The sequence below is a fragment of the Chanos chanos genome, chromosome 13, assembly GCF_902362185.1.
Source record: "Chanos chanos chromosome 13, fChaCha1.1, whole genome shotgun sequence".
NCBI classification, from domain to species: Eukaryota; Metazoa; Chordata; class Actinopteri; order Gonorynchiformes; family Chanidae; genus Chanos; species Chanos chanos.
This window is the reverse complement of record NC_044507.1, coordinates 15,034,315-15,047,746: the sequence shown is the minus strand read 5'-3', so window position 1 is coordinate 15,047,746 and position 13,432 is coordinate 15,034,315. Positions and strand designations below refer to the sequence as shown.

At 39.4% G+C, this 13,432-nt stretch overlaps 2 protein-coding genes across 2 annotated transcripts; one reads left to right on the top strand and one right to left on the bottom strand.

Annotated features, from left to right (window-relative positions):
• The first annotated feature begins 337 nt into the window (after positions 1-337).
• On the top strand, positions 338-1,373 carry LOC115826861 (dexamethasone-induced Ras-related protein 1-like). Its single transcript, XM_030790792.1, has 2 exons — positions 338-676; positions 847-1,373. Exons 1-2 carry the CDS (start codon positions 406-408, stop codon positions 1,371-1,373), a joined length of 798 nt encoding a protein of 265 aa, XP_030646652.1. The 5' UTR covers positions 338-405.
• Positions 1,374-2,323: 950 nt separating this feature from the next.
• Positions 2,324-3,120, bottom strand: LOC115827008 (mediator of RNA polymerase II transcription subunit 9-like). The gene is made up of 2 exons (XM_030790962.1): positions 3,041-3,120; positions 2,324-2,588 (listed from the first exon to the last, which is right to left on the bottom strand). Exons 1-2 carry the CDS (start codon positions 3,118-3,120, stop codon positions 2,369-2,371), a joined length of 300 nt encoding a protein of 99 aa, XP_030646822.1. The 3' UTR covers positions 2,324-2,368.
• Positions 3,121-13,432: the final 10,312 nt, after the last annotated feature.

The following is a 13,432-nucleotide window of genomic DNA, read 5'->3' as shown; positions in this document are numbered from 1 at the left end:
GGGGGGGGGGGGGGGTGGTTATGAAAGTGAATAAGGTGCTCGCATGAATAGTTTTTAAAAAGCATAGAAATATATTGGTCCTAGTATGGCTTAGGTCAGTAATTAGCACAGCACAGCGAATTAAAAATACATCACTTGTTCTTAGGGCTTGGTCACACACCAGCCAAGGGAACAGACTGACGCAGAAATTGAGAACACAGTAATAATACACTTATGTGGAGAGCTGCGTAACGAATGACGCGCCAAGGAGGAGTGGTCCTAAATCGTATAAATTTCAAGCCGCTGGTCATTGCAACTTACAACATCAACAGAGCTCATACCTAGTGTCAGCGGTTGAACAAACCGAACTACAACTTCTGCCTTCGTGGTTGTCATACTATATAGGCTAAAACAAATCCTGCAACCATGATAAAGAAAATGTCTCCGTCCGAAAACGAGTTTGACATCCCCGCCAAAAACTGCCACAGAATGGTCATTTTGGGCTCCACAAAAGTTGGCAAGACAGCCATCATCTCTCGTTTTCTAAACGAACGGTTCGATGACCAGTACACACCGACAATCGAGGATTTTCACAGGAAATTCTACAGCATCCGCGGGGATGTATACCAACTGGACATTTTGGACACTTCGGGGAATCATCCATTCCCCGCTATGAGGAGGCTCTCAATTCTGACAGGTAAATATCTGAATTCAAAGAGTTTCTAAGTGGCTTGCAATGCTTAGCCAACGTGCAGTTTGCATGACATTTATTATAATATTTTAGTGTCATTTGTTTGCAAAGAACTTTTGCAAATAACACTCATCGTTAAACCGCATTTAACTAAAATATGTACTTTTCCTTTGCAGGTGATGTCTTTATCCTTGTCTTCAGTCTGGATAACAGAGACTCCTTCCTTGAGGTGCAGCGTCTCAAGCGACAGATATTCGAGACCAAGTCCTGTCTTAAAAACAAGACCAAAGAAAATGTGGACGTCCCACTGGTGATCTGTGGGAATAAATGTGACCGGGAGTTCTACCGGGAAGTCAAGGAAGAGGAGATTGAACAACTCATTTCTGGGGATGAGCAGTGCGCTTATTTTGAGATCTCTGCAAAACGGAACACTAACGTAGACCAAATGTTTCAAGCCTTATTTACCTTAGCCAAACTCCCCAACGAAATGAGCCCAGACCGTCATCGCAAAGTGTCTCTCCAGTACAGCGATGTGCTACACAGAAAGTCCTTCAGAAATAAGAAGTTCAAAGACGGAGACGCCTATGGTATTGTTGCACCCTTTGCGCGACGACCAAGTGTGCACAGTGACTTAATGTACATAAAAGAGAAAGCCATCGGTGGCAGTCAAGGAAAGGACAAAGACAGGTGTGTCATCTGCTAAAACTAGAACTGCAGTCGGAGGTCCTGCATTTGGATGTGTTGTGGTGACCGGAAGAAATAAGAGCCGCTTCTCTGAGTACTTGTCCGGAGTCGTGGGGTTTTCGTAACCACAAAAAAGTGGTTGACCGACGTGTCACCGTTCCAAATCACGCCGACAGACTGGCGTGATACGCGAGAGACATTTAGCCTGTGGAGTCAGGACGCTAAATCGTAATGTGGCAGCAGAGAAAAAATGTCGAAATTTACTTTCTGCAACGTGCTGTAAAATCTGCATTATGTCAGAGGAGAATGTATTGACACGCGAGTTGGATGTGACACACATCACTTGTTTAAAGACATTTGTTTACATTTTCAAAAAGATGGAATGGAACTTGAATTAGTTTGTTGCATCATGAACAAATTACAAAATGAATGTATATTTATTCTTATATGTCTACGTCTACTTTTACTAAAAAATGCGAAAAAAAGAAAATAAAAAAATATGAAAACGACGCATTTGTCTGCCTGTTCCTTTGCAATATTTTTGCATAGGACAACTACTGAATGTGATTTAAATTTAATATGCCATTCTGACATCATAATTTTATTAATCTTTCAGACACGCTGGAATGTATTTTACAAACTGCATATACATTTAATACTTTACACTGCTAACTGTGACAGAAATAGCTCTCCTAAAAGAGTGTAACAATGGAATGGGGGGGGCGGCGGCACATTAAAGGTAGTTCAGTTTCATCACAACTCACAAAGCAAAACAAAGCTCAAGGGATATACATTACCATAAAAAAAAACAGTCAGCCCCCTTGTTTTATTAATTTAGCAAAAGAAAATATCCATCAAAACATCCAGCTGCAACACAGTCAGACATTAGTCTCTGGTAGCTGCAAAGTTTTTGGTCCGTTTGTAAAACAAAGAAACAAACAAACAAACAAATCACCCCTGCCCCCCCGACATTTTAGTTCCACACTGTCCAGTGTGCACGGCTAATTGAGCAGTTCACGATGCTTTTGGTACTTCAAACATGCACAGGCTTTTGTATTTCTTTAAAAGTTGGTTTTTAGTGCGGACTTGTTCCCGAAGTGTCGAGAGTTGCTGCTGCTGCACGGCGGGACTTGTATCAATGCCGGACATAGAGGAGATCTGGTCTCTTGCCTCTTGAATCTTTGCCTTCAGCTTCGCCAATTCTTGATGGACGTCCGAGCTATCTTTGTCCATGCTGAAAGTATAATATTTGTAAAGATAACATGATCGTGTTATCTTACGAATGATGATAGATTACATATCCCAACTTACACCGAATAACTGTTACAAGTGGCATATATCAAAAGACATGTTGGCTGAATACATGAAATACTTCGTTGGAAGCAGAGAAATTTCAGAAACGTAAGTGCCATTGAGCAGTTCCAACAAAGAAGCACGGGAAACACTTGGAAACGCTAGACTGTGTGAGATACAACACGCTCTTTCAGTCGGGGCAATATCTGACAATACGTTCAGAGTTGTCAACTTACAAAAACCGCACAACACACTCTCTCGATATAGCCCAGCCAGCTAAGAAGCAGGCTAGATAAAAACACTGGCTAATGATGAGCCAGTTTCATAAAGTGGTGCACTGTATCTATCAGAAAGTAACAACTACGTAAAGATGGTTGGGATTTAAACACATACCACTTAATAATGTCGTGAACCAAGGGTAGTAATGAACAGTCCTCATCATCCATTTCTTGCTTTGTTTGAACCGCCGCCATTGTTGATCTCTGACGGCGCTGGGTTTTTACGTCAAAACCTTACGCCACTAAATTAACTCCAATGAACTTTTCGTTGCCGGTACAAGACTCCAGTTAGAGCTAAATTGGACCAGATCCTCAAATAAACAAAAAAACTATGTCAGACCAACGCGAATAATTCTAGCTGGCCAGGCAAGACAATATTTCCTGTTTACTTTCAGTTCTGTACGGTAGATATAGTTTGGTGATTATTAGGGTAATGGATGTCTTAGTGCTAGAAGTCATTTACAAAGAAAGATTAAAGGGACGTTTTTAGCCTGGCCCACCACCCTACTTGCATTGATAATTTTACTACACATAACTAATAACCAGATAAGTATGTCAGAATTTCCCATTTGTATTTGTAAGGCTACTGCATAACAGAGGCTGATGCTGTGCATTGTGTATTTTTCTTATGGTGCCCTATATTAACGACGCCGCCCCTACGAGCCACTTCAGTCTGACAAGTAAACTGAGCATATTAATTAGGCTAGTCTAACAGTACACTATATAGAATTTGTACATCATGCAGCGAAAGAGAGGAAGTGTTTAAGGTTTCTTACAGTCTGTAATTGTGTAGCTCAAACTTCCAACCATTGGTAACTTGCTGGCTGGCATGTAGTCACAGGTTTTTTTTAGTGTTAAAAGATGAACAAAACCTAGCAACAACGCCAGCCATTTGTATTATATCAGTTATATGACACGACTGGCGATGCAGTTCCGGTAGTGCAAACGCATGGCCGACTGCACTGTGCGCTAACAATGGGTAACTAGGTCATTCTGAATGCTGCGCAATGGGAGTGTGATATTTGCATAAATATATTTTTTTCTTTGCTGTCCGATTTGTTTTAGGTTACATTTTATTCCCCCATTTAGTTACAGGTCAACAGAGTCATCAACTCCAATCAGTCCTACAATGGGGTATATAGAACTTCTTTGCAGCACGACGTATGCTCACTTATCGACCAGGTTAAAACGTAATTTGTCAGAAGTACTTCAAGCATTTTACATCAGCTCTTTTGTTGGTTGTTTGTATCAGTAATATATTGAACAAGATTGACTGATTATAATATTATTATGCTATTATATTATAATATTACCCCCACCCTCCCCATCCAGATGGCCCATTTAATCCTGTGAAACCACCATTTGAAGAATTATGAATATATAAATGTTTGATGAGTGATTTTAACTGATACCCCTTAACTATAGTATATATCTTATCAGGGCAATAGGAAAGAATTAAATTTCTAATTATTAAAACTTGGCATGACTAATGCAATAACATCAGCAGTGCATGCCACTGATTGACATATGAGTTGTATCAGTGGTGGATCAATGTTGCAAGAGAGTAAATGTAATGTACCACAAATCATATGTTTGATAAATCAATAAAGGCAATGGAAATCAATAGATATAGCCTATAGAATGCATTCATCTAACTGATATCCACTAAGCATTTTGTCAACCATGACCCTCATAAATGTATAATACAAAAAAACAAAAACACACTGTGGAGTAATTTGAATCATGACTGAGAGAGTGCTTGCATAAATTACGATGTGTGGGATTCATTGAAATTGCATCAGTTCAGCCCCTCCTCTACAGCTGAACTAGAGCCATTGATGTGCTCACGCTAATCTCCAGTTGTGGGTGGCAGAATCTCTATTCCTCCTTACCTCTTTGTCTTTATTGGGCTTAACCAGATTTTCCGGTGTTCTCATAACGCTGTATGACCCATATTTGGGGAGATGTCTTTCCTAATGAGTTTGGTGATTTGTCATTGCAATGGAGGCTGAAGTGGTGTGGCAGTGTTTCACCGTCTCAAGCAAACGCCATTGTAGATTACCATGTCATACTCAGAGTCATCTATGTTTCTAAATGAATCATTATCTTGAGGAGATATTTCAAAATAGGATTTAAATTAGGGCTTTCAGCGTCTCAGTGCCCACTAAGACGCAGTGTGGGGAGGAGAACGGTGTTAATGTATTCACAAAAGTGTCAGAATTACAATGCATTGAATGCTAACAGATGTTTTTATTAATGAGAGTCATGACTGCACTCCTCGACTGCTGTAACATACGACGGAGAGACCTGTGCAATTTGACGGATAAACTGCTATGCATGTTGACCTATATCTGACATAAATGTGTCATCGAAGATCTACAAAAACCATAAAGTGGGTCATTTCAGCCTCCCCAGCCACCGTCCACCCCTGCCTTTTCTCATCGAAATGTAAAGCCACGACAATATGGATTCATTGTTTCATCAAAAACAGTACCTTATGTCAGGTACAATTTCAGCTTTACAGAGACACACAAAGTAACCCAGTTCTATGAGGTGTGAAGTTACGCCTGTTAATGTTAGGGGTAGTGGAGAGGATATTCACAGGTGATTCCCTACTGATCTAGTGTTTCAGGGGTACGTCTGACTAGAGATAAGGAATTGGTTGGTAATCCAGTGGGTCAGCCGAAATTACTCATACAATTTTCCAGAGGAGTCAGTGACAGTCGTCATGAAAGCAGTTTTAAAAAGTTTTTAAATTTTTTGTTTAATGTACATTTGCATTTTAGATCCTGGCATTACAGTTTCATGTGCTGAGGGACATAAAAACAGTGCTTTTGTGTGTCTGTGTGTGTGTCTCTGTTGTGCCCACCTCAACACTGTGCACGCAAGTACCTCCTCTCTTGTCGGGCTAAGTGCTATGACGTTGGGTGATTAGAGTAGTTGTTGATGGCCGGTTTTGTATGTTGGACAATAGAGGCTAATTGTCACTTTCTGCCTGAGAAAATGGGCACTGAGTACCTCTGTGTTTGTCTGTGACACTGTGAATTTTTTAGGTGTGTGAGTGATCAACAAGAAGTGATTTTTGGATGATACCTCCACCCATTTGTGGCTTTATGCTTTCTTAGAATTTCATACAATATCATTCTGCTGTTCCCCTGCATTTGTTCCCGAATGCAAAGCAGACGTTACTTGAAATGCTCTGATATCTGATAGGGTGTGACTGGACATACTACGTTGGTACTGCGAGACAGGAAACATTTGAGGTTTATTAATGGAATACCTGAATAAAAGCCAAGTAAAATAACAGAATAAACTTATGGGGAACACTTGAATGAAAATGAACATTTTTATCCACACTCCTTCAGACCATTTTACAGAAGGTTTTAACTCAATTTATGTCAAAAATGCTCGTGGATGGTTGACCGTTGGTTGTTTCCATGACAGACTGACTGTGTGACCACTGTGGTGGGGAATGCTAATGCTGACACAATTTACCAAGTATTAGCATATTTTGGGAAATTTCAGCACATTTGGGGAAAAAATTGGGCTATATTCAATGGTAGCCGGATAAGGTTCCCCACTGACATCTCATTGAAAATGTGCCATTAAGCAAGTCATTTAACCCAAAGAGTCCTCTCTGCAACTTTCAAAAACCTGAATTTGTTAAGCGGCTCTGGAGAGGAGAATCAGAAGTGGATTAATGAAAATATAGCATGCTCCCTGACTACATTCTCTAGATGCCTCCTTCAAATTCTTCAGAAAAGAAATAGCGATGATGAAACCTCTAGAACTTAGACAACATGTTTTGCTTCTCTGTGTCTTAATACTTCATCCTTTTTGTCTACTCAGCAACACTGTGTATTACCTCTGTGTAAAGTCTAAGGAACAACATCAAGTTGGAACAAACAGCTGACTTGGTTGTGGGAAATGGAAGAGTACTAAACTAGTTAATAAATGAAAGAGTCATTGAATCATTTACCATTATTGTTGACTAATAGAGAGGTGATTATTTAGGATTATAGATGGAAGTTTTTTCGGCTTTATTTAGTAGCTGCTCACATCCACACACACTCGTCAATGCAGATGTACTTACAAGAATATCTCTCTGCAGCATTTGAGTCGGCCACTGTCTTGGGGCTAATTGGCAAAACCCAATCACAAAACTTGAGTACCTTTTCTTAAAAGAGTTTATGAACCCTTACTTTCAATTAAAGGTAAAACAAGGAATGGTTCATTTGAATTGCAAACCTCTCACTAGTCTTCAACTCTTTGCTAACATTGTAACATGTTAACAATGTTTTATGAAAGACACTGAGACAGACCTGGTTTACTAATCAGCTAAGTTACAGCACAGCAGCACCTATGCATTCATGTCACCTGTACTTGGTACATTCTAAGATCTCTTTTTATGTTCCATCCTTACATGACTGACTAAAGTTTGTTGACCTTCATAGCTTCCTTTCATAAACATTAAATGTAGAATTACAGTGAAAGCTAAGAAAAGCAAAAAGAAGAGACCACAAATTCAACGTGCGGTCAAGGGATCACCAGCTTGACCGTGAGCCACGCTCTGACCTGTTGATCTACACAAAGGGCATTTGAAATGCAAATGCTGCGTGCATGTAGTCTCAAGGACACATATCAAACATTGTTTTGTTTTTCGTCCCTCAGATGTGAGGTGAGGCCAGTACTAAAGTGCACAGTCGTGCTTGAGGGAATTCAGAGTGCCTGGTTAAACAGCAGTATAGTGCTGAAGAGCACCCTTGTGGGAAAGTGTAGGTAGCTCTCAGAAACAGAAGGTGGGCTCATTAACCCTCAGGCATAAAAAAAAAAACCAAGCTAAATAAAATCAAGAGATAAAAAAGGGGTTTGACGGTACTCGTGAACAGGCTTTCATGACAGATTTACAGTACCATTGTGGTGCAATGTTTCAGGTTTGGCAATGGAAGTCACACGGTGTGAGTCAGGTAATGTGTTTCAGGTTTGACAATGGAAGTCATGCTGGTAAATTACAAAATGAATGTTTTATAACTAAATTCAAACAGTGTTTGTGACTGTACCGAGTACTTATGTTCCGCTTGCTCTTGCATAAGTTCCATTCATGTGACTGTTTCAGCTTCGTTGCACAGCATCCGCTGGTAAACATGTAAAAAAACATGAAATCAGTGCTCCAGGAGCAAGTGCCTGTTATTCTAAAAATCTCATTCATCCTGTGCTCCTGACCTATTCTGTCAATCTTTAGCCATGACGGGAAGTATATGTGCAGTGTTTCTTCCACTCTTACAGAGTACCTCGTTTAATGTTCAAGCCATCACTTCCTGTGTTGGATTCAAATGAACAGTTACCCAGCACAGCAGGGCCTATGCACTTATATACTGCCTGTTGATTTTACAAAGTTACATAAGAAACAGAATTTTTCATTTCGTCTCATTTCTACAGCTCTGGGGAATCACATTCATTGCTCTAGGCAGGCATTGGATAAATTGAGCATTGACTCTCCAAGCTGTTATTTTGTTTGTTTGTTTGTTCTCGATGAATATTTACAGGTATAACTGACACTGTATTAGTGTTTCATTGTTTGCATGCCTCATTTGTCAGATTTAGAACAATTAAGTGTTGGTTGTAAGTGGACATTTACAGAGGTGTTGGTATGAGTGGCTAGACTAAAAAAAAAATACCATTTAAGATGTTCTTTTTTTTTTTTTTAATTCTAGTTAGATGACAAAATATAAGGCAGGCCTCCAGTTGTTTACACACAAAACAAGCAAGCACCCTCAACTAAAACACAGATTTTACTAAGCTCAAAATTATATAGCTATCCAACTGAATGTATCCTCAGGTGTTCCAGGTCCCCAAGAGCATGGCTCACTTGACTCACTATCAGTCAAGACCAACTGCAGGGTAAGGAGAGAGAGAGAGAGAGAGAGAGAGAGAGAGAATGAGGTAGCTCATTTGGTCTTTAGTATGTGGAACTATCTGAATAGTGGTAGCTGAGCACCACGTATAGACGATACCTTTAAAACAGACATCTTTAACATTTAATGAATGATTTAATATGATGTGCTCCACATTTATTTTTTCTAGTACTCTCCTCAAGGCCTCTCATTTAGCATTTTGGTGTGCTTGATTTAGCTAACGAGTTCGTAATCAACCATTTGAACCACTTAAACAGTTGAGAAATGGTGTGGAACCAGAACAAGATCTGTTGGGCTTTAGGGTCTGAATAACAGATGCAACACATATGCACTCCACACTACGGAATGGTATACATTAGAGAACAGGAACAAGCAAAATACTGCATGTTTATTCCCAAACGCTAAGTGCCTAGCTACACTTGAGCGGCCACTTTCTTCCACCATTTTTCCTCACACAGACTTTTGCACAATTTCTTTTCTCTGTCACAGCTGTTTCTTCCTCATCAATATTTGCAATTGCTGATAAACTAAGGATTTGAAGCTTTGCTCCAAGTCTCTGAGGTAATGACTCAAGACCATACCAGTCTGCCTTCATACGTCAGAGATGACAGTATTTTCACGAGCAGATGGTGTTAAGCTTGCGTGAAACTTGTACATACATTCACAGTGAGTGAGAGAGAGAGAGTGATAATGAAAGAAAGGAAAAGAATAGAAATAGACATAGCTTTCATTTTTACTAAAGGTTCCCTGTGATTGGTCCACGACAAACCGTGGATTTTCATCATAATTGCTGGTGTTGCCAGAGTGATATGGTTAGTAAACTGGAAGTATCAAGCATCGCATCTGATTGATATCCATGCTATGTAATGGATGTTAAAGAAATGATATTTAATTGCTGTTTATAGAATTTAATGTTTCGCCCGTTCATTTCTTCTGTTCCTATGTCCTTCATTGTTCTCTGAGAGTTGCCTTAAACATTTGAATATGACTTAAAGAGCAAACTAATTTGAAAGTTAAAATGTTTGAAAATGTTAAAAGGGTACAAATTAAAAATAAACAGAAAAATATCACTTTCTCTCCCCCAATGCTATAATACATCAGATATCTACAACCGAAATTAATTAATTGAGAATTAGATCAGGTAGAATGCTTAACGTACTGTACCTACTGTATCTTTGATGAGCTGCCTATTTTATGTTTTTTGTATAGCTCTTTTTGAATGCAACCCTTTGCAAATGTAGGCTTTTATTTAAAAAATGTCATTTGAAAATACACAAATCCTCCTAAGCACCGAAATGGCTTGAATACCGCAGCATGTGTCTTCAGGAGGTAATGTAATTATGAACACTTGGAAGGATTTTTTAGCGCAGCTGTATAAATTCATAGAATAAAACTGTTCCTCCTCATTTTCCCTAAAAGTTAAAGAACATCATCAAATTTCAATACAGACAGTCACAGTTATTATAGATTCATTTGAAAGTATTTATCCTCAACTTCCGTCTCCATATTCTGTCGTATCGTCTTCTAAGAAAGCATTTCAGAGTTCAAAGAAAATCCACAAGCCTCACTGAAAATGAACTCATTAAGTCTGAATATTCCGATTTTGTGCCTCGAATTGAATCATTATCTTCTCTCACAACACTCTGTTAGCTCCCTGTTGTAAGTACTGAGTAAAGAGGACATTTTCCTGTCTGAGATGTTTAAGTGTCACACATTTGACTAGATTGAACTGTGGCAGACAAGATGATCTCCCATGTTTCCTTTTTTCCCTTCAGAGTACAAGGGCTGCCAAGTATTAGATGTACAGATAGGTACACAATTCTGGAAGGTGAGAGGCCATGTAAAAACACCAATGAGTAATGTTATGTATGCATGTTTCCACCATGACAGGACTCCTGTCTCTGTCTGTTTGGTACTTTTTTGGTGTGTGAGTCTAGGTGACACCCCTAGTGTGAGTCTAAGATCTGTTGCAAAGAGAAGAGCAACTGTCTGCCCTCCAACCTTATTTATGTATGTATGTATGTATGTATGTATGTATGTATGTATGTATCTATCTATCTATCTATCTATCTATCTATCTATCTATCTATCTATCTATCTATCTATCTATCTATCTATCTAAACATTTTATTTAATTAGATGAAATCAGATGAGAATCATCTCTGATTTTCAGGAATGACTCGATATTTTCGGTGAAATATAACCACAGCACAAATGACAACAGCTATCACTTAAACAAGTAAAATATAGATCTATAACGTACACTTATGCTTTGTTGTTGCACATTGGGGTTTTCTATTCCTATAGTATAGTTTCTCGCTCTCCCACGCCCAGTCTGGAGCTCTTCTCTACCAGCCTGGCATCTGGCTTTGAGTCTGGATTTGGCCCCGACCAACTGTCTGTCTATGCCGCTCAAGCCCATCTGCTTCAGCCAGTTCAGTGGAGTTCACTGTGAGAGCTTTGAGGATACGTGTTAGAATGTACTCTGCTAAACTGAAGCCAACCTTGGAGAGAACCTGTGGTTCCGTGCAGTCTGCTCTACAATTTATTTCAATCCCTCGAGGGCCCTTGAGAGACTGGTTCTGTTTTTTTTTTTCTTTGGGTCCTCCGTTTAGACCAAAGATAAGGCCTCTTAAATAAGCGCTTCAGAAGAAAAAGATTGGTTGCCAGCTATGTCTGACAAAGACGAATAAAGCTTAACTAATATTAACATCACCAGGTACTATTTAAAAAAAAATGATCGAGGAAATGAATAAATATCTGTCATACTGATTCAGTCCTGACAACACAAGTGTAGCAGGTACCTACTAATTGGTGAAGGAACATCGGATGATATCAGTAACTTGAGCAATTAAGTTATCATTCCAGTCAAAGCTTGTGTCAACAGTAAGTGTAGGATATGCTTCCAAAACCCTGCCGCAGTTGTTAATACCAGTGTTGGTCAGTACGTTTAATAACCCCATGTTCTGTTTGTGTGCCTCATCTGGCAATGTTATTGCTCTAGATGCTGAGGGGACATCATCTCTCGTGCGTAGAAGTGCTAACTTTATAGACTACCTGTTCTGTCTGGTTCAGACCTGCTCACTGCCTATAGAGTACTGATAGCATGAGATCACATTGGAACATTTGCCTTAGTAAGGAAACGGAGTTCCTAGAAATGAGAGTTGTAGAGAAACTCTGAGTCCTTCCGAGAGCTTCTGATGAAAGAGAGCCTATCTAAAAGTACTCCTTAGCTGGGTGATGTTGGTCTGAACTGGTTGGAACAGAACCCAATGGCCTGTTGTTCCATTGTTGGGTCTGTTTAGACAGATATGGGCCTGTAAGGCTCCATATAATCATTGAGAGAAGATAGATGCGTATATGCAACAAATGGCTTCAGATGTAGCCCAGTTACATAATAAAAGAGTTATCATGTACTTATAAGATAAGCCTGCTAAGTGCTTTTGTTCCGATGTCTGGTGTATTTTTGACTCTCCCTTGTTATTTAGTCAAATACTTAATAATATCTTATTCCATACAAACATATGGTTACTGACATGATCCAGTAGTAAAATGCTGAGAGGAAGCGTGATAATTTATTCTTGTGTTTATAAGAAATTCAAGGCATGAACACTTCTAAACTTCTAGAGACTCACACTTATAGACTCAAATATTGATTTCTTTGAAAGTGGCAACACTTTCATTAGTATGAGTTATTTAATGCTCTGCCAGACTGTAGTTTTAGTCACTGGATATCAGATAAAGCCAGTGAGTTACAGCTTTAACATCAGATGTAGTGATTAACTTTCCAACTGCAAAGGAATCTAAGCAAACTAATGCATTCCATGGGAATCTGGAAATCTGAGGGAGTCTTGGCAAGCTTGCCCCTCTTATCTTTGAATCCCCAGTGTACTCTTCAACTGAGTTCATTCTTCCCGAATAATGACCCTTGTGACGAAAACAGAGCCCTGTAAATGTCATTCAATGCATCATTATTGGGGGGGTTCTGGCATACAGTGCCAAATTTCTACTTGATAGGATACAGCCCAAGGAATATTGGTTCGCTGGAGGTCTACTCATCTCACGCTATTAAATTTGTCCATTGCTAAATGTCCTCTCTCTCAGTGTTCAGTTTATTTGGGACAGACCAGGAACAAGAACATGCATCACTCTTTTTTTCCCCCGACAAAATCAAGGTCAGGAGTAATTCCTCCTAAAGCCTTGGACGGGTTGTGCCACCTTGAGTCACATCGCTCTGACAGGAATGAGCAAAAGTTTCTCCTCTCATTAAAAAAACAAAACAAAACAAAACTATTTTTAGAGATTTTTCCCTGTAAAACATTATTTTAGAGAATAATACGTCTCATACTCTTGTCAGACTGCATCTGCTAAGTGAGAAATCTGAGTCAGATGTGTTTACAGCCCTGGCGCCTGGCGCTGAAATCCTTAATCGGGTAAAAAAAAAAAAAAAAGATTCTTTTTCAGGAGCGCTGTGGTTGTGTATGAAACTAGGAGCAGTCTGTTTGACCTGTACCCTCCATGACTCACCTTCTCCTTTTCTCTCTGCCACGTCAGAGCGCCTTAACTGATGTACACACAAACATGCAGTGGGC